Source organism: Physeter macrocephalus, unplaced genomic scaffold, assembly GCF_002837175.3.
Source record: "Physeter macrocephalus isolate SW-GA unplaced genomic scaffold, ASM283717v5 random_28, whole genome shotgun sequence".
NCBI classification, from domain to species: Eukaryota; Metazoa; Chordata; class Mammalia; order Artiodactyla; family Physeteridae; genus Physeter; species Physeter macrocephalus.
The window spans coordinates 1-21,648 of NW_021145314.1; the positions used below are offsets into that span (position 1 = coordinate 1).

A 21,648-nucleotide genomic window follows, 5' to 3' on the forward strand; every position below is an offset into this window, starting at 1 on the left:
GTCCAGGGCTGCACCCTCAGCACAGAAAGCCCTGTTTGGCACACAGTAGGTACTCAGGAGTGCTCTTCTGCTAGGCAGTTGATGTTTTATCACCCAATCGCTTTTCTGAAAACTTTTGAGGCTTCTTCCAGCAAGGCAAGAAAGAGAAGTCCCTGTTTCTCTGTAGTCTCAACTCTACTGAGTATTTTTCCTTCAAAAATCTTTAACAATTTGATGAGAGAAGAAAATGTTTATTTTGCTTTTCTCTGATTATTAGTGAGATTTATTTATTTATTTATTTATTTATTTATTTATTTATTTATTTAGTGGTATGCGGGCCTCCCTCTGTTGTGGCCTCTCCCGTTGCGGAGCACAGGCTCCGGACGCGCAGGCCCAGAGGCCATGGCTCACGGGCCCAGCCGCTCCGCGGCATGTGGGATCCTCCCAGACCGGGGCGCGAACCCGGTTCCCCTGCATCGGCAGGCGGACGCGCAACCACTGCGCCACCAGGGAAGCCCGAGATTTATTTTTTTAAAGGTGTTTATTAGTCACTTGCATCTCTTCTCAGGATTTTGTTCATTTTGTTTTGGGGGGAAGTTTTAAAAATTTTTTTAAAAATTGAGGTAAAATTCACATAACATGAAATTAACCATTTTAGTGTACAATTCAGTGGCATTTAGTACATTCAGTGTTGTGCGACCCTCATCTCTATCTAGTTCCAAAACATTTTCATCACCCTAAAACTCTGTACTCATTAAGTGGTCATTCTGTACTCATTAAGTGGTCATTCTCAAGAAGTTTTGGGTTGATCTCCTTGATTAGAAGAAGCTCATTAGAAATTAAAGATAATAATCCCTTTTATATTGGTTGTAATTACTTCCCTTATTGTTTAATCAAAAATTCTTAAGTATTTATATAAAAATTTAAAACTTATAATCAAGTTATTAAGATTTTCCAACAAGATTTTCCCCAATGTTTTTAGCCCTTCCCTATCTTAAGATCAGATAAATATTCAGTGTATGTTCTTTAACTTAGCTTAAGGGTTTTTTTCTTTTTTTCCAGTGATGTTATTTAGTTAATTAATTAATTAATTAATTAATTTTTTGGCTGCGCTGTGAGGCATGTGGGATCTTAGTTCCTGACCAGGGATCAAATCCGCACCCCCTGCAGTGGAAGTGCGGAGTCTTAACCACTGGACCGCCAGGGAAGTCCCTAAAGGAAGAGATTAAAACTAGTTTCTTCTCCTCTCCTGCTTTGCTCGATTTTGCCGTTTATTTATATGACACCCTGAGATAAAATGGGAGGGCCATCTTGAAACGAGGTGACACTCACATACCTGGATAACATCTGCAGGCTTGTGTATGTGTTCTTTAAATATCAGGATGGTGGGGGCATAGACATTGACATTGTATTGCCTCATCATCTCTTCCGCCCCTCTCAAACCGACATACACGTATCCAAATGACAAATAATCTTTATATGCGAAAGCAGTCAACTGTTAGGGCATAACAGAGAGGGAGAAATGAAATTGATAGCACAGCATCTAAATTAAGTGTGAATTGTTCTCGTCAGTGGGTGGAGATGAATGCTAGCTTATACAGCCCCACTCAGGCTGCTACACCCTCGTACCCTTGTAGGAATTCTATGGTGCTCCATGAACAAAAACCGTACCAACAAAGCTAAACAACAACTAATTCTTTTTTTCAGACAGAGCAAGATATTCATCTTACTGAGATCTGTACTGGGTGGGAGGTTTGAGGAATTACCTGTACCCTAATTATGTAAGATGGCAGTGACCATGCCAACGGTTTAGCACTTTCCTCTCCCATCTCATGTCACAGTGATAATCAGAGGTGTGCTAGATAGAAGTATAGTATATATTCAGAGGGCAGGTTTGGAATCAGACAGGCTACAAGGGAATCGATATTCAACATGGGAGACCTTGGGCAGGTTATACAACCACTCTAAGCTTCAGTAAAAGTAGGGATAATAATCTGTATCACTGGGTTCTTCTGAAGATTAAATGCTATTATGTGTGTGGAAAGTACTAGCACAGTAATAGCATCAGTAGGTCCTCAATGTATGGTGGTTAAAGCAAATTTCTGGTCTTCAAGCATTTCTCCTGGGATGAGCTATTACTCACAAAAAAGAAAATCACCAAAATAAGAGAAAACATTACCCCAGCACCTAAAGTACCTTGTAGAGCAGTGGTACAACGGGCGTTTGGTCAAACAGAAGGACATGCGGTTTATTCTCTTGCTGCCAGCCAGAGAGGAATCTGACATAATTTTTATTTGTAACCTTAAATTGAATAAAGGATGTTAGTTTCAACATTTAATTCTTAACAACTGCATTATAATACAGTCAGGAGATAATTAAACAAAATCAAATATGTGTAAAAGATTGTTTTGTAAAAAATAAAAAATGCAGACAACTAATTTTTTGCCTTTGACTAAAATTAATTAAAAGAACAGAGATATTGATTTCATATTTTCATGTGATCCAACCCTTACAGACTGAAATCATAATCTTTTCTGAAACAATTACTGACCATATTATAAAAAAAAAAAAGAGCTTTCAAAGTTGGTTCTTGCTCAATTATAGACTGCACTTTTTAATCTATTAGAAGATAATGCAACAACTGCTCTTTTAAAATGGCTTAAATAAAAATAAGTGGGCCCACCCCACCTATACATTACATAAGTTCATTCACTGCCATCTGAATTGCTACTTTTGTGTCTCCCTGTTTATGCCTTAAAATAATCCCAAGAAAACAAATTAAAAACTTGAAAAAATTAAATTTCTATCTAGAAAATGTTCATAGTAGTTCAAAAAAGTTTATCTTTTCACTTTGCTTCCAGAATGATCTATATAAAACCTCAATCTCATCATTTCACCCCACTGCTCAGCCCCTTTCAATGGCTCCATCACCTGCAGGCCAAGTCCAAGTTCCTTAAAGGAGACCCTCACAGTGAGATTCCCGTTAACCCCTTTAATCTTGTCTTCTCCCACTCACTAATGACTACTTCATACAAAGCAGGCTACCTCTGTATGCCTGGAACTCATTCCCTACTTCTCTCTCCTCAGCTGGCAAACTCAGTACAGGGGTCATTTCTGCCAGGAAGCCTTTCTCAAATCTCTAGGATGGGCACTCTACATATCGGATGGAAACAATCACCTACTAGACTGCGAGCTCCTTGGAAAGTGTCCTCAGCACTTATCATAATGTCTGACATACAATAGGCATTTTAAAAAGGTTTGAGGACCTGTCAGGACAACCTGTCATCATTTTAGGAGGCTACAATGCTCTCTGACAATTTCAAGTTAACTCCAACAAATATTTCTTCTGTGGGTAATGATCCTAGTGGGACAGGCTGTGTAGAAATAGGATGGAAGTATCTGTATGTTCATTTTGCTTGGTATTATTAAAGGAATGAATCATTTTCATTTAAAGCAACTTAAGAATCTTCTTCTAGTTCCTGTGATCTCTAACCTCAGACACTGAGGGAAAAATGCTTCTTAAATATAAAAATCATAGTTTATAGTTTGTGGGAATTTCTGTTGCCTGGTTTCTCTAGCTCAATCTTTTGTTTGTGAAATTTATTCACACTGTTGCATCGCCATATGTTTTGAAAGTTCCAAAAATAATATCTGATTTCATGGAATCTGGTGTTTTCAATAGATATGATCGTTAAATATATAACCAAATATAACTTAATTTGAATACTCTCATAAGAAAAGTATCTTTAAACGAACAAATGCATGAGTTGGAAAGACTTCCTTCATCCCATGTTGTGATCTAATTTTTTGTTGAGAAAATAAGAGGCACTCTCATTTTAGGCTCAGATTCCTATGACAGTGTAAATCTTCCCAGCGGTTTTGACAAGGATGATTTTTCAGTCTCTCTACTTCGTCTGTTTCAATTTTCAGTCTCTGGAAGACTTCATTTAAATGATTTAGTTAGAGTAATTAATTAATTAATATGTGTCTTGCCCTGCCCAAAATGAAACTCAGGTCTGAGGATGACCACAGGTAGAGCTCAGGGCAGCCAGCAGTCCCAGGAGCCTCTTAAACTACTTCTCAGCCAGGTACTTACCTTCTCCACCAGGTTCCCTGGAAGAAGACTCTCTACAAACTGTCGCAGGTTCTCACGGACAACTGCATTATGGAAGAAGGAGATTTTCCCATTTATGATTCCTAGGATAGCTGGTGTGCTATGTGCTCCCAGGTGATGGGCCAGGCGTCTCTCGTAGCCAGCGTGGACCACGCCGATTCCTACGCCTGAAAAATATGGAAGACCTCCATGAAGACTTTTTATGCCCCCACGGCAGGTGAAGAAATGCTGCTAAGTAATTTTTCGGTGTGAAACTGAAATCCTGACTTAGTAGGAGGGGATATCTTTCCTGATAGACTGTCTAGCATTCTATCACTGCTGGAATGCTAAATTGGTTCAGTTTTTCTGCACAGCCATCTAGCAATGTTTAGGAAGGGCTACAAATCTTTCTATCTTTCAGTCCATTGTTTCTAAATTTGGGAGTAGATCATGAAGAAATACTTCAAAAGAAAAGAACAATCTGTCCACAGTGTTCCTATTCATAAAGAACACCACCTGTAAACAATTCAAGGGTTCATCAACTCTGCAATGGTTGAAAAAACCTAGAATCTAACGATGGGCTAGAATCATAGTCTTCTCACCTTTCAGAGCATGTCTCCCTTTTACATAAACTATTTTATAGAGATTTTGTACAGATTCTCAAAAAGAGAAAGAGATTAGGTTAAAATCACTTGGTCATATCCCACATAACTACTATTAATATTTTGGTATCTATCTGTGCCTTTTCTTATGCAAATATGTGTGGGTGTATATATACACACAGGTATAAATAAAATAAAATGGGATCATCTGACACTTATTTCACTTAGTATTTGAATAACTTTTCTTGTCTTTCATTCAACCAATGTATTTGCAAGGCTAGATCCTCTGCGAAACATTGGAGATACAGTAAATGTTAATAGCCAGTAAATATGCTTTTTCTCTTGGCTGTCTAACAGACCTCTAAGTATAAAGTTTTCAAAAACAAACTCCTGATCTCCTCCCTCAAACCTGTTCTACCCTGGCTTTCACCATTTCCATTGATGGCGGCTCCCTCCTTCCTGTTACTCAGGATGAAAGTCTTAACAGTGATCTTTGACCCCTCTCGTCTCTCACACCCCCCATCCGATCTGTCAGCAAGTCCTGTTGGTCCTGTCTTCAAAATACAGCAGGAATCCAACTGTTTTTCTCCACTTCCACTGTACCCCGTCTCTTATGCATCTTCATCTCTCCCGAGTTGCTGCAATAACCTCCTCAATGGTGTCGTGTTTCTCCTTGTCCCTCTACTGTCTGTCCTCAACACGGCAGCCAGACTGTTCCTTCTAAAACATAAACAACGGGTCATGTCGCTCCTCTGCCCAAATCCGGCAAAGCCCCCCCATTTCAACTCAGAATAAAACCACGTCTTCACAAAGGCCGACAAGACCCTCTGCGGTCTGGCCCCTGGTCCCTGGCCCCCTTCCTCTCCCACTCCTCACGCTCACTTGCTCAGGCCCCCAGCATCCCTGTTCTTCTTTAAACACACTGGCACGTTCGTTCCTGCCTTCGGGCCTCGGTGCTGGCTGGTGCATCTCCTGACATCTGTGTAGCTGGCTCCTTCACCAACTGCAGGTCCTTCTCAATGAGGACGACCCGACTCCTATATTTAAAACTGCCCTCCCCACACTCAGGATCCCCTTCAAGCCTCTCACTTTCCCTTTTCCATAGCACTTACCATCTTCTAACACACCGCCCAAGTTCCTCATTCTGTGGATTTTTTATTGTCTGTCTTCTCCTGTTAGAATGTAAGCCGTTTGAAGGCAGGGGTCTTTGTTTAGTTCTCTGATGTACCCCAAGCACCAGAACAGAGCTTGGCACACAGTAGGAGCTCATCACTGAAACCGGACTAGCAATCTATTTAACCCATTCTTTATCGCTGCACATTGAAATGGCTTCTGGTTTTCACTATTATAAGGCATGTTTCGATAGACATCCTTGTACATGTCTGTATACACATCTTTGTGTACTTGTGTGATAACTTCTTAATTGATAAATCCCCCAAATGGAACTGCTGAGTAAATGGCAGCGACTGCAAACTTAATACTTTAAAATTGCTGAGTAGGCTAAACAAATGTATCTGCTGGCCACCTGACTGTGAGTATCTCAAGGGCAGAAAAGGAGACACCTCAGACATCACATAGTCTACTCCCCTCATTTTACAGATAAAGAGACTCGGAGAGGTGAACTGACTTATCCCAGTTTGCAGAGGTGATAAAATTGCAAAAAAAGAATCCCAACTTGATGTTCTAGAGTCAAGTCTAGTACACTATTCTATCACACTAGAGGCATTAAAAACAACCACAGAACAATGTCAGTAAACGAAAGTGCACCTAAGATTGTGTGAGCAGGAGAAAGAACAAGAACATAGCAGGAACATACCTGAGACCCAGTCTCATGTCAAGTAAGAAGAGACGTCACCTAGCAAGGTCAAGTGGCCACACAGCAAAGGTCCAAGGGGGGAAGCAACGTGTCTCGAGCCCTTTCTAAGATAGGTAGTATGCCTACAGCTGTATATCCGGTATCACTTTTCACACCTACAAACCCCCTGAGTGGTTAAGTATTGTCATCTTCATGGATGAGGAAGCTGGTGCTTGGAGAGGCTGAGCCAACCTAGCTGGCATCACAGTCAGTGTGCAGTAGGACCAAGATTTGAACCCAGGTCCAGCCGACTGCAAAGCCTGGCTCCTTGCTGTCTCCAGTACCCTCTTCCACCCTAGGTTCTGAACGCTGGAGGGATCAATTTCTTAGAGACGGACCCACCATCAATGACCTTACCAGGGATTGCTACATAGGCCAGGAGCCACCGTATTTAACTGATCCTGGGGAATATGCCTCTCCAGTAACTGCATCATTCAGCGGTGCCGTCTACCAGACTTTGGGACTAGAATCAGTTATTAGAATGGTGGCTGGTGGGCCCGGAATCAGGACAAGGGATGCAGGGGTCTTGGGAGAGCAAAGGAAACTGAAGAGATCTTTTGCGCTTGCTGTCCCTCCCCCCCGCCTTCCCTCAGATATTCCGGAAGCTCATTCTCTCGCCCCCTACGGGCCACCTGCTCAGTGAGCCCTTCCTCATCTGCCTGATTTAAAACTGAAGCCTCTCACCCAGGCATTCCCTAGCACCCGGCCTTTTTTTTTATCACACTCTACCACCATCTGGCAGGCTATATATTTTATTTGTTTGTTTGTCTCTCTTCACTAGAATATAGAAGCTCTATGAATGTAGGGGTTTTGGGTTATTTTGTTTGCTGCCGTATCCTTAATATCTAGAATAGTTCCTGGCACTCAGTTTTTTAAAAACAAGTAAATGAACAAAGTATTCAAAGTCAGATCCAGATTCAAACTCCAGCTCTGCTACCCATTAGCTGTGCAACCTTAGGCAAGTCATTTAACCTCTCTGAGCCTCAGTTTCCTTATTTGTAAAATGGAGATAAATTGTTGTGAGGACTAAATGACATAATATAAAAATGAGCCTAGCCCAGAGCCTGGAATATAGTGGGTGCCTAATTAATTACAACTCTTATTATTAAGTATTATTTCATCCAGACCATGTGAAGTCTGATCTAGAGACTTGTCTCTTATGTGATTGGAATTTTAACCTCCATGAGACTCTCTCCCTTCCTTGTGTGGAGTGGGATAAACAATGTTACACTCTCACTCTTTATGTCATCCTCCCCCCACCTTTCCTATGCTCCCATCAATATAGCTTTTTTCTGGTTAAAACAGAATACAAGTGATTGGTTTCATTTATTTTACTTAAAATTACCACTGAGTCCTTGGAATTACCTACATCACCTTCATCAAACATAAGCATTTCTCAGTCTATAAAAGGCTATTCCTTGGATCATTTCTACAAAGGACTTCAATTCTTAATATTATAAACCGATTTCTAAACTCTGAAGGAATGTTACTTATTTCCTATAGATTGACTATCACACGAATTAGAATAGCATAAAGCATGATACATATTTGGTGTTTAAATTTGTGGTATTTTTCCTCTTGAAAAGATACTTAAGATTATAATAAGAATACTGAAATTCCTTAAAGTCCAGACCTAACTAATCCCTTCCTCTCCCTCCATCCAAGCTGGGAAGGAAGAGTCAGAAAAGTTGACAGCACTGTTTTCTCCCTAAGACTCAGGCTGGGAAATGACCACTATGACTGGTGGTGACTTAGGGTCTCTGAATCACAGTGGACAGCACAATTTCTATCGTCTCCTCCTCTGCCTTCAAACTGTCTACACTCCAAAGTTCCGGGTTCATAAAGCGAGCTCAGCAAGTACAGTTCTCCTATTCTTATCCTGATTCAGCATAACCTGGCTGGATAACAAGGACACACCAGAATCCAAACGAACTTGAGTAGCAAATTTAAAAGAAAGGCAAAGTGTATGTTACTGTTTTCAGAAACATTTGATTTTTCTATGGGTCAATGTTTCGGGCTAATTTGCAGGTCCCGGGGAATTAAAAATACAAATATCTTCTCCTCTTTTTGAGTTTGTAAGAGGGTGTTCTTTCTGTAAAGTACTAAAGATCTCTCCTTTGAGATGTCAAATTATATTTGCTTTCATTATGCAATCCTAAACGTGTATCACATCTTTTAGGGAAATTCTTTCATTTTCCCCTCTGTCGCATACACATATTCATCTTTCTTTCAACTTTTCCATATGCCTTAAGGGATGGTACAGAGCCAACTGAAAGAACATGGCACTGTCAAATCTGGCTAAATACAAACCTGTTAATAAACAAACTACTAAGATGCAAAATGATGTGAAACAACACAAAATCAAGAACACGGAGCTTCAGGAGGAAAAAAAAATACTTTAACCAGTATCTAGGCAGACCGTTTTCCTACACAGTATGAAGTTGTTATACACTTAGCTATTTTTAGGAATAATTCCTTGAAAGAGAGGAATTATTCTCTCTCTTAAAATAAGAAGTTGGGCTTCCCTGGTGGCGCAGTGGTTGAGAGTCCGCCTGCCGATGCGGGGGACACAGGTTCGTGCCCCGGTCCAGGAAGATCCCACATGCCGCGGCGCAGTTAGGCCCGTGAACCATGGCCGCTGAGCCTGCGCGTTCGGAGCCTGTGCTCTGCAACGGGAGAGGCCGTAACAGTGAGAGGCCCGCGTACAGCAAAAAAAAAAAAAAGCAAAACAAAAACAAAAACAAAAAATAAGAAGTCATGGTGGATAAACACTACATGATCATCCAAATTGGGTTTCCCTAAAATGATATCTGATTTCAAGACATGCAACCTCCTTGACACCCTGATAACTGACTGCAGCTCCCAGCGAGCACTGAGTGTGCTGTGATGATTCAGGTGTGTCTCTTAGTTGAGTTTCCTGGGTGCGAGGACCAGGTTTTAGTTATTTCTAAGCAGTGCAGCACAGTGGTTAAGACTGAACTCTGGAGTTAGACTTCTGGGTCCATACCCCAACACTGCTGCTTATGAACAGTGTGACCTCAGTTGTTCCTTAACCTTCCTGGGCCTCAGTTTCCTCATCTTTAAATAGGGATAATAATAGTCTCTCCCTCATTGGGTTACTTTGGGGATAAAGACAATCCATACAAGCATCTAGCACAGTGAAAAATAAGTAAAATGCTAAAAAAAAAAGTTATAATATTTACTTTAGTGTTTAATATAGTACTCGGTCCATTAAGAAAAAAGTTTTTTGTTTTTGGTTTTTTTTGGCCATGCCACACAGCTTGCGGGATCTTAGTTCCCGGACCAGAGATTGAACCCAGGCCATGGGAGTGAAAGCACTGAGTCCTAACCACTGGACCGCCAGGTAACTCCCAAGAAAAAAGTTTTAAATGAGAACATGCAGTGAATTCCTTATCATCTTCTACTTATTCCTGTAGTACTATATTATTCTGTACTTGAAATGCGAGGTTGGTGTGAATTTTCCGGGTACCTATTTTCTCTTCAATTAACAGTAAGCTCCTCAAGGTCAGGGGCAGTGCTGACTATTTCTGGACCCTCCTCCACAGCATGGTTGTCTATAAATGCTGGATGCTTTTGCACACTAGTTATTACCAAACTGCATGACCGTAGAGTCCATCTAAATAGCTACAACATTTCTCCTCTGGGTGGAACTGTTCCACCTCCTTCATTTACTGCAATTCAGCATTTTATGTTATTCTGAGATAATGTCCAGGCTTCCCCAGACCACCCAGCTAACCTTTAAGGTTGTCCACTCTTTCTGTCAACTCAGAATAGAAACATTTTCTGCAGTAACTGTCTTAAAGGATAATGCTGCCTTGCTCGGACAGGGAGCGGCCAAGGATACTGGCCATGGATACATGGATACATGGATATCTCATCTCAATGTCATCTAACGTTCCAAGTGGAACTTGACTGTCAGGAATCTTCAACAAATCCGAATGTTCCAAAGAGGAAAACCAAACTAATTTAATACACTTAGTCAAAACCTGCTTTCTAGGAGACTTGGGGGTGAGGTGGGGGAACAGACTAAATTCCTATAAACATTGCTTCTATGGATCTAAATCCATCTTCTTCCATCCTTGTCATTTTGAGTCCTGACTTATTAGGATTATACAGCACGACAACGCCAAAGGATGGCAAGACCTTCTATCATCGCAGATTTAAGGACCCTGGAAGGCAGCAGGGCATCGTGTTCACCATGTGGATTATAGAGCCAGACTCCCTGGGTTTGAATCCCAGCTCAGCCACATACCAACTGTGAGACCTTGGACAAGGTACCAATATGAGCCAAGTCTCTATAAAAGCGGGATGACAACAGCACCTGCCTCAAAGAGTTGTTTATGAGTTGATACTCACACATTAGTGCTCGGCATACGGGAAACTGTCCATAAACAGAAGCTATTATTATTATGCTTATATTATGATTGTCATGTCATTGCACTTGGTATGTCCAAACCACAGTCATTATTTAGAATCACTTCTCCCCAGTTCAACTCTTCTCTGAATTTCCTGCCCATCCAGTTGCTCAAGTCAGAACGCAGAGGCAATCTTGACTCCCTCGCTTTTCCTCATTTCTCACATTTAAATGGTCCTCAGGTGCCAGGTCCCCTCATGATCCTACCCCTGAAATATCTGACACTTGTCCCCTCTCTGTTCCCACTGGCCAAGCTCAGGCCAATGGCTGCGGTCTTGCCAGGACCGGCAACCTCCCTGCCTCTATTCTCACCTTCTTTAATTTGTCCTTCACAGAGCCTGAACAGTTAGCTTTCTGAAGCACAGATCTGATTAGATCACTCTTAGCTTCACTACACGCCATACCATAAAGTCCAGCTTCCTTAGCCTGGCCTTTAAGGATCCTTACCACCTGGCTCCCAGCATGCTCCTCCTGCTTCCTCCACTCTCACCTGCACTCAAGTCACACCTTGCTGCTGGCTCTTCTGAGGATGCTCTTTGTTGCCCTGCCTGCACTGTTCCCTCTTGCCTGAATGTTACTCCTCCATTTCCTGTCCAGCCAGCTTCTAATCATCTAATCATCTTTAGCTAAAAATAAGGCAAAAGTCAGTGCTTGATAGTCTATGAGCTGAAGAAAACTAACATTTAAGAAAGATTTTTAAAAGGAAATTTACAAAATAGGTGCTTTCAAAACTTTTAGTTTGGTAAACCAGAAAACCCCGTTAACCAGAAATTCTCTAAGGTTCACTTATTAAGTACTTCATATATATCAGGCACTTAAAACACATTTTTTCTCATTTAATATTCATAACAATCCTGTTGGTTTGACATTATAACCCCATTTTAGAGCTGAAGAAACTTAGGCTAAGTAATTTGTCCAAGGACACAAAGTAGTAAATGATACAGCTGAGATGTGAAAACTGGTCTATCTGACTCCAAGGCATGTGTTCATAACAGCTGACCACTGTGCTATGTTGCCTCACGTCATATATGTTTGCCTGTTGGCTCTGATCTGACCTTGGTGTAAATGCATTACCGTTCTAAATTATGCACTGGGTCAATGTTTACGTTCTGCTATGGGGTTTTAATGTCAGCTCCTAGACTGAAGAGGTTAAATGATTTTCAGCACACCACCTGGCATGGCACAAAGTGCAGCTGTGCTGTGTGATGAAGAAGCTGTCCAATCCGGTGGCTTCCACCTGACCTTGGCCTCTCATTCGTTCATCAGGCGCCACAGAGAGCATCTGCTGACTGCTCGCCACACGTGAGACAACGTGCTAAACTTATTCCCTTGTCTTCCGAGAACTTGATTCCATCTTAGGAAAGCATTCTGGCAAATCTGAGTACCTGAGTGCCTCTGGACAACAGGTTGAAATTTCTGTTTTAGAATAAATGAACTGATGGCTTTCAGTGGTGCACGCTCTCCAGAGAAATCCAGGCCCCTCAGCCCCTATGGTTGAGTTTGTCCCTTTTTAGCTACTCAATAGGTCTGCTAATGCCTATAAAACACATACATACATATGCACACACATTTATTTCAGTAATTCCAACTTTTAGAAGTTATTAAAATAAACATCCTTCCTGGATCACTAAAATTTTCCTGGCACTAAGTGGTGCCTATGAACAAAGGAAAGGCTAATCTGTGATTGAGAGTGGTAACCTATGACCATTAGAATACTATGGGTTATAGGCTGAATTGTATGCCCCCAAAATGCATAGGTTGAAGCTCTAATCCCCAGTACTTCAGAGTGTGATTATATTTGGAGATAGGGCCTTTAAAGAGGTAATTAGGTTAAAATGGGGTTGTTAGGGTCACAGAAAGAGTGTGATACACCAGACCCAGACACATACATAGAGATGACCATGTGAACACACAGGGAGAAGGTGGCTGTCTGCAAGCCAAGGAGAGAAGCTTCACAGGAAACCAAACCTGCCAACACTTTGATCTTGGACTTCTAACCTTGAGAACTATGAGAAAATAAATTTCTGCTGTTTAAGCCACCCTGCCTGTGGTATTTTGTTATGGCCGCCCTAGCAAATTAATACACAGAGTGAAATCACAAACACCATAAGGGTAACCTGCAGATCCTACCAGCATTAAAACTGGTGCTCGAGGGCTGCTTTGTTCAACCAATAATTTTTAAGTTTTTCCTCTATATTAGGCCCTCAACTAGATGTTAGGAGAATATATAGATAAAGCTTCAAGTTAGTAACGCAGGATGAAAGTGGCTTACACATTTCCCCTCTCTGAAAATGTGTCCCCGGAAAACACCAGTCACCATGAATTTGTGAAGAGAAGTCACATAAACTGTTCTTTCTCCCAAATATCCCATAAAATTCAAGAGATGTAAAAGTCACCTTCTCCTATACCAACATTTTCCAAGGAATAAAATGATCTTACCCAACCCTTCCAGTTCTTGAACTACTTCCTTCCAAACAGGCTCAATATGGATACAGCTAAAGCACCAATCTGAGGTGATCTTAATGAGGTAGGGTTTCTTGAAGCTATCTGGAACCACTTCATTCACATAATGTGAAAAGTGCAATAAATACTTTTCATCAATTGAGTCTCGCCGTTCAGAATTAAAAGGGAAGTGAAAAAACGGTTCATCAAAATAAAAATTCTCATGGAAATGGCGGAAGCGATACTCTCGCTGCTGCTTCTGTTGGCCTTGGTTCTCCCCGGCATCTCCATAGTGGTCATAATGTGATCTCTTTTCTTCATTGGAAAGAATCTATAAAGAAAGGGAAAAAAAAATAAGAAATCCGGGAAACGAAGAAAAAAAAAGAGATCATCTAAAGGACTTTCCTGTAAGCAGCTTGGAAGACACAGGAAAAAAATAAATGTAAAGATACAACACAATTAGATGTTTTAAATGCAATCACTCAATATACCATGAAACACTTCTCTTAATAGAAAAATTAAGTATTTCAGAAACAAAATACTTCAGTTGTGTAGCTACTCATGATCATCTTGGCTTTAAAGATTCTGAGCTATCACACTACTAAACACATCAATAAAGCAAAGAAAACTTAACATAACTTTGATCGCTAGGGCTCAACCTCGAGAACGTTGACTCAGTCATACCATCTAGGCTGGAGTAATTCAAACGAAGGTATGGAAAGCTGTGAACACCAAAAAGTAGCCACAGGATTGAATTCTGTGACTGTATGTTAGCTAACTTTGTCTTACTTAGAAGTAACTTTGAAGTCTAAAATTCAAGAACCTGTTTTAGGATGAAGCATCATTCTATAAGCTAAGCACTGTCTGTGGAAGAACATTACCCTACACAAATCAGGAAGCCATGGACTTATCTTTCTTGCATATTCCAGACCAACTTACTTAATCTGATATGTTGGAAAACTGTTAAAACCTTGTGTTTAAATGTATTTGTAACCTTAACTCACTTTAATAAATACAGGCAAATGGTTCTGTGATTCTTTAATATAAGTTTCTAGTATATGTGCTGCCAAAGTGTGCATGTAATATAAGGAAATAGAGCCATACGTTCAGGGTGACTCTAAAATTCCAATTAAAGCCTTTAAAATAGGCCAGTTTTTCTAAGAGCTGAGTGTTCAGGTACTAGTTTCAACATATTGGATGTGACCAAATATGTTGTCTCTACCATCACCTAGAAACGGGGTCAAGGGCATGTGGAACATGCCCTCTCCGAGAGGACTTTACAAAACTGATCACCTAAGATGTATTTTATAAGAGCTAAAAGATACATCACAAAGTTTGACACGATACCTCGTAAGCCTTGCTGATTTGAATGAACTTGTCTTCTGCTCCAGGATCTTTGTTTTTGTCAGGATGCCTGAAACACAAACGGGCAGGCAGTGAGGATGGATTTAATGTTCTATACATGGTCAATTAACATCTTCGTATACACAGAGGCAAATGGAAGGGCATTTTGTTAGGACAGTTTCTTAAAAATGGGAGAAGCAATTAGTTGCTTCACGTGACTATAGTAAATAAACTGTGAAACAGGCAATTTCTTCCCAAAGCGCTTTAGCTGGGCACATTTTCAAAGCACCAGATAGTGCTCCAGGCTCTCACTGAGGAAGGGTGGGATATGTATCTGTCTCTACACTGCTCCCAAACACTGCTGGAGCTCAAGGTTAAAGTCACTTATCCGTAAGAACCAACTTCTTTTCCCAGAATGGCAGCATTTCATCCCAATGTTAGAATGATATCAATGTAGGTATTTCTTCTGACAACTCAGGTAGACAAAGCAAACAGTTTTTAGGATATTCCATGAATTTGTTTAGTAACAACCATGTTCCAAATGGTATCTTGCTGCTGATGTTCAAATTAGAACATTTTAGTTTTCACTATTCCCCTGGCTATCCCATCTGCCTGACTGCCTACTTACAAATGGATAATAATTACAAGGCCACATGTTTTAAAATGTGAGAAAAATCTAGTTTATACAAAGTGATTTTCAACTAATATTGGAACTAATATTTGCTATTATACACAGCTGGCAATTAGCTGTAGCCATCTTGCTGCCATATATTATTCTGTAATCTTCCTGTATTGGTACCAATTTCAGCTTTGGGGATTCTAAAGTTTTGGAAAGTCGGGGCTGGGTTTTATTTCCTTAGAACCGCTTAAGATCTAAATCAGTGTTTTATACCAACTGATTTTTCAATGTTCATTTTATTAAGAGATTCTATTACAGCGCTTATTTTTTTGTAATCACTCCTGCTAACTTCTAGTACATTTCCTCTAGCAGAGGTTCTGGAAAGAAACAATCCACTGGGAAGCAAATGACTACTAAAAACAGCACCAAGTACATCAGAATAAAAAATATTTACAACTTGACCAACTTATTCTAGCAGGAACACGTTTGAATGGATTATACCAATATTCTGACTTCTCTAAAAATAAAAAACTTTCAAATTATTGGCTGTTGAATTTAGACATCATTCCTCCCGTAAATATTTAATCCTGTTACGAATATTAGTAGGGAAAAAAATCTCAGCTAGATGTCAATGAAAATAATAACTTAAGGAAACAAGATGGTGGTTCCAAAGTATGTTTCTGGATGACTGGAAAAAAAAAAAGTGCTTTCAATGTTCAAACTTAGGCCAAAGGCTGAGAAGATAAAAATTATGCAATTGCACAAATGAAGATTTAACATACAGAACTCTGTAGGGGGAGAAGGGAAGGGTAGGAAGGAGCTTTTAAGGAGACTGAACCAAAGACAGACTATTGAGAGCTGGGTTAAAACCACAGATCCTGAAACAGAGGAAACCAAGGCCCAAGAACAAGGAGGATACCATAAGACGGTTTTAGTTTATAAGGAATATTTTCCTTATTATAGGAAGATACCACAAAGTTGAAAACATTTAGAAAAGGATAAATTCAGCTCTAGGAAAGTACCATCCAATGCTATTTTCAGTGTACATGAAACATTTCACAGACTACAATATTATACACACCCTTTAAATTTCAAAGTGAAGAAAATACTGTACTTGGTATCTACTGGCTGTCTAGCGCTACCTTTAAGGGAATAAAAACGAAGGTAGAAAAAGTAATATAGGAAAGTATCAGACAAATCAATTACTGTTGAGGTGATTGACTACATTATACCCATTTGCTTCAAATCAAATTTTATGATGCCTTTTTCTTGGGGTGGGAGGAGTTATTCTGCTGGTGTAGATGACAAAAGAAAAGTACCTATAATAAAACTTAATTATTGGGAAAGAAACAGTTTTTCTGAGATAAAAAGTAATTTAATATGGTTTCTGGACTACCTGCCCTTTGTTGCAAAACCTCTGTATATCCTAGCTCCCCCCATCGCCTCCTCGGAGCAGTTCTCTCAGGATTACTTGAGATGCTGCCTCTTGGGCTTGAAGTCCTAAAAATTCTTGCCAAATAAAACTCTCAAAAAAAACCACAAAAAACAGAGGTTTCACCAAGCAAAGGGAAAGCTCTTGAGCAATGTAAGAAATACTATTAAGTGGTAAAACAGCAGAGGAAGGTTACAAATCCAATTCAATAATTAACCATTCCCTACTGTGATAGCTCATACTGAAAAGTCAAACTGGGAAACTGCTATTTTCAGTGTACAGCTGCCCATTGAACAACATGGGGCTCAACTGAACTGCACAGTTCGAACCCATGTTGTTCAAGGGCCAACTGTATATGAAACCATTATGAAATGAAACAAACTGTTTCATTGATAAAATGCTGCCGTAGCCAAAACAGCAGAAAATAATAGTACAGTGAAAATAGAGGTAAAGTAAAATTTTAGACTTTCATTGGATCATAGTTTATTTATTTCTATGGTGACATATTATGCCTAGAGAGATTCTAATTAAGGAAGAGAAGCATATGATTTATTTAATTAATATCATAACACCCTTTTTGGCTCTGGAAGATAGAAAAGTCAAAGCTGTACATTTTAATAGATCCCACATAACCAAGGTATCATTTCTGCTTTCAAATTTTGTCAAAGGCCATATCCTGTCCAAAAGAATATTGCTACCTTGTGAATTAATTCAAAGGCCATACTGTGTCTAAAAGAATGTTGTTACCTTATGAATTGCAGATTTATGTATTTTTCTTTAAATACAGAGAGGCAAGAGTCTGAAATGATGTAGAAAAGAAAGCAACTTTGCTGTAGACTCCCTGGAAAGAGGCCATGCATAATCAGAGATTGTGTTTTTAGTATCCAATTCTGGGTTCCTCATGATATGAATATGGTCTAAGATAGTTACATATTCAAAACATTCAGAAGTATATTTTAAACTATCTTTCACCTTTACTGCAACCAACTGAATACTAAGACGCATCTCTCGCTGAAGAAAAATGGTGTCAGGCAGAGTCATGCACAGCCTGCGGTGTCATCTGCACGTGGCAGCTTTGCTCCTGCATAACTTCCTACCCACCCAGACACTAACCCACTCACTCTCACTTCTGCCCAGATGGGTAAATGATTAAAAAAGAAAACCGCAATAAACTACCTGCTAGTGCAGAAGGTCAACCTATGGAACCCACAGGTAATACAGACTTGCCAACCGTGAGCCTAGTTCCTCACCCGAAAAACAGGGACAGCAATATCCACCCTCAGAGGGTAATTATAAGGTTTAAATGAGATAAACAGCATAGAACCTGGAGCCTAGGATGCAGTAGGTACTTGATGATGGCTCCCTTCCCAAACTTTCTTCCCTTACTTCTGGTTGGCTCACCCAGCTTGAGTCGCCTGTGTCCTCACCATCCTTTCCCCCTGCTGCTTCCCTCCAGCTATATAATCTAGCACTTCTACTGCGTCATGTCCAAGGCACTGGTGGAAGAAACCGATGATGTTTGTCCAAAATAAGGTTTAAATTTATTGCTATCCTGCTAAATCACAAACACTTGCTTATTCCCTAGCATATACAATGTCTACAGGTAAAATTAAGATTTTTCTATGTGATAATTTTTTAAAGTAATGTACTCAGTTCCTGAATATTCTTACTAAATTGAGGGCAAAAAGCTCTTACTATAAAAATTTTTTGAAAGCTTAAAAATTAATAACCTAGACAATAGGACCGGATAGTGTTCCCTTTAGCAATGGCACTCATAAAGAGTTACTTTATGAATCATGGGAAGGGTAGCTTATCCACTCTTGACTATATATGTATTATATATATATATATAAAATTTATGTAATATATATTAAAAAATATATTTATTAAAGTTCCTCCTACTTACTTTAACATTAAATAAGTGAACAGTATCAAGGCAATTCTTTAAGCCAAAGAATTCCTAACAGGGGGTTTCACAGTAACAGAGGCTTTGGATCTCATCACTAAAAATTCTGGAATCATATGAATATAAGTCCTCCCACATAAAATACGTTAGACAAATATATATTAAATATTTAATGAACATAGAAACAGAGACAAATAAAAGCTAACCATAATTTCGGCTTCATTCTCCTGCTAAAACTGCTTAGCTTATTTTAAACTGCTATTTCTTTGTTTCACCTACCATTCCCGGGCGAGCTTCTTATAAGCCTTTTTAATATCAGCCTGACTGGCTGTTCGGCTGACCCCTAGGACTCTGTATGGGTCAAAATCCAACGCAGACAGAATTTGCAGGATCAGAACCAGAACTATCAAGAACTGCCAGGAAATGCTCAACTTTTTCACTTCCATTTCTCTTCCTTTCCAGAGCTGAAATGATTGAAGAGGCAGTAAGTTTTAGTGGTAGAAATCTGGAGAGTCTTGCTTTCTAGGTAAAGGTATAAGATATACAGATGAAAAACAAAACAAAAGATATTTTGCAGGAAAAGTGCCAAGCTGTTTGACCACATCTTCTTAAATGAACAATCTTGCTACTATTTTTGAATATCACAAATAAGAACTATTATAGATGAAGAGATGAGCAATAAGAATAGCAACTCTCCAAAATCCTTGTATTAGAAAAGCTTCAGAAATGACTGAAAATGAATGAGAAGAAGAAATAATAAGCAAACATGGGAAAACATACACAGGGAAATCAAGGCAACTACATCTCAAATACACTATTTCACTTATTCTGACAATAATAAACTTAAAATATGTGGTTAGAGAATACCTCACCGAGCACATGCTAAACAAATTCATGAAATCTTAAGATTTACCATGTGCAAAACTACAAAATGAGATAGTTGTGATGTTCCTGGGAGTTAAATAAGTATAAGAATGAACGTGAAATACTCTAAAAAAACTGCAGTTACAACTTTGTGTGCCCCAATTCTATTCTTTCTCACCATGCCCATTCAAACAAGAAACTAAGAAGCTGTTCTTTAATCACTAGCAATACTGTCATTACAAATGGAGACCTCAGATGAAAAAAAGTGGTGAGAAAAATTTTAGTTTGCCACGTGAAGGGGGATTAATGGCAAAGATCGTAGACCAGGCATGGTCTTCAAGTGTTAAAGCTCCAACTCTGGTGAGTCTAGTGACTGAATTCACTGTGGATTTTGGAAATAATCCTGGCTGGTAAATGAACAAGGTACTGCTGTACTGCAGGGACATTTACACTCCAGGAGTATGATCTTTGTGATACCACACAATGATTTTTCAAGGGCTATATTTATCTTGGTTTCTCACAAATCACTAAAATTTTAAGGATCAAGTATCTAATATGACATGTTACTTAAGGGAGGCAAAGCTGTAACATTGTGGATTTTGACAAGTGGGAGTCTAAATCCTCAAGAAATTGACTAATCTGATGGCCACTGTTTAGGAGTGCAAGCGTGCTGAATAAAATCCTAAAACAAACCAGTTTCTTTTCTGTAAAGGCAATCTATAACCTATTCTCTTACAAAACACATACAGCACGCTAAAAATTGAGAAGGTGATGTAGCTACTAATTAAGCACATGGACTCTGGAATCAGACTAACATTGGGATCTGTCCTCTACCACTTTATGACCTTGGACAAATTACTTAAAACTTGCTAAGCCTCATGTCCTCCTTCCTAAAATGGGGGTAAATAAATAATACCACCTTGAAAGGATCAAAATGGGAGTTAAACGTATGTAAAGGATTTACTGAGCACGGGGTCAGCAGCCAATAAGCGGTATTTACTGCCATTATTTTTTCTACCATGCAGTGCAACCAGTGCCTTATTCAACTGTGTCAGTCGCCTCCACTTAGAAGGCCCAAGTGCCGGGGGGCTGTGTTCTTTTGCTGACAGCTCGACGGTGCCGGCCTCAAAGCAGGAAACAACCTGCCCAACAGGTAGGCTATCGCCTTCGGGCAGTATACCCCGAACCAGGCAGCCGGTCCCAGAGACATGGTTAGCTATGAGCCCCGCCTCGAGCTCCCGCCGGAGGTCGCAACCCTCCAGGAGACAGCCGCATCCCTCGCCGCCCCCGAGAACCCTGGGCCAGGCCCTATCGGCTCCGGGTTCCCCCGGGGCCCAGCGGGGACCCGGAACGAGGAGGAACTGACGGGAGATCCCTGAGCCTGCCCGGCCCCGCCGCCTCTGCGGCTCCGCGCGTCACGCCGGGAAGTAGTTACCTGGAAAGGGAACCGTCCTCACCGGCTGCAGCGTCCGTGCTCCAGTTACTCCGCGGGGCCGAGACCCTCCGGTCCACACCAGCACTCGCCGGGGCCTGGGGAAGGGAAAGAGGAGGGACGAGCCGGAGGGCAGTCACGTGATACTTAAAGGCCCGGCGCACCAAAGGCGCGGGCTGAACTGTTCTAGGGCTTCAACTTTGAGAATCTGTTTTGACCCTTGCCACCCGCCGTCCGCGCGTGGACCTGGCGCGGTTGTCATAGGAACGAAGCTCGCGCTCCGGCTGGATCCAAAAGGATGGTTGCGACCAAAGAGGCTAAAACGTGCCTCCTAGCGAGGCGAAGTCGCGATGCATGATGGGATGCCAAAACTCCTCCCCTATCCAGGGAGGAGTTTCCACTTCTACCAGGAGATGGCCCTTGTCTAGCAACAGTTGCTGGGGTGGGGAAGCAGTCGCTGGTCCCTATATTCTCTTTAACGCTATTCATAGAATCCTAGAGCGTCAGAGTTGGAAGGGACCTTAGGGATCGTTTCTAGTCCAACTCCACCGTATCCTGATGGGGGAAATTGAGACCCAGAGACGGGCAGGGACTTGCCCAAGGCTTAGAATCCAGGACTCCTAATCCTATATACCAAAAAGCGAT

At 40.6% G+C, this 21,648-nt stretch overlaps 1 protein-coding gene across 1 annotated transcript; it reads right to left on the reverse strand.

Moving 5' to 3' along the window:
• Nucleotides 1-21: 21 nt before the first annotated feature.
• On the reverse strand, nt 22-21,284 carry LOC114484792 (dnaJ homolog subfamily C member 16-like). Its single transcript, XM_028483412.2, has 8 exons — nt 21,007-21,284; nt 18,987-19,171; nt 14,754-14,820; nt 13,404-13,737; nt 4,076-4,260; nt 2,176-2,280; nt 1,316-1,474; nt 22-200 (listed from the first exon to the last, which is right to left on the reverse strand). Exons 2-8 carry the CDS (start codon nt 19,151-19,153, stop codon nt 90-92), a joined length of 1,128 nt encoding a protein of 375 aa, XP_028339213.1. The 5' UTR covers nt 19,154-19,171; nt 21,007-21,284; the 3' UTR covers nt 22-89.
• Between the last annotated feature and the right edge of the window lie 364 nt (nt 21,285-21,648).

Bases quoted from the DNA above. Each gene is read 5' to 3' on its own strand.
- LOC114484792 (XM_028483412.2), bottom strand. From the start codon at position 19,153: ATGGAAGTGAAAAAGTTGAGCATTTCCTGGCAGTTCTTGATAGTTCTG. The intron at 14,821-18,986 runs GTAGGTGAAACA...TTTGTGTTTCAG, and splicing joins AAGAAGCTCGCCCGGGAATG to GCATCCTGACAAAAACAAAG. The intron at 13,738-14,753 runs GTATCGTGTCAA...CTTTCTTTATAG, and splicing joins AAATCAGCAAGGCTTACGAG to ATTCTTTCCAATGAAGAAAA.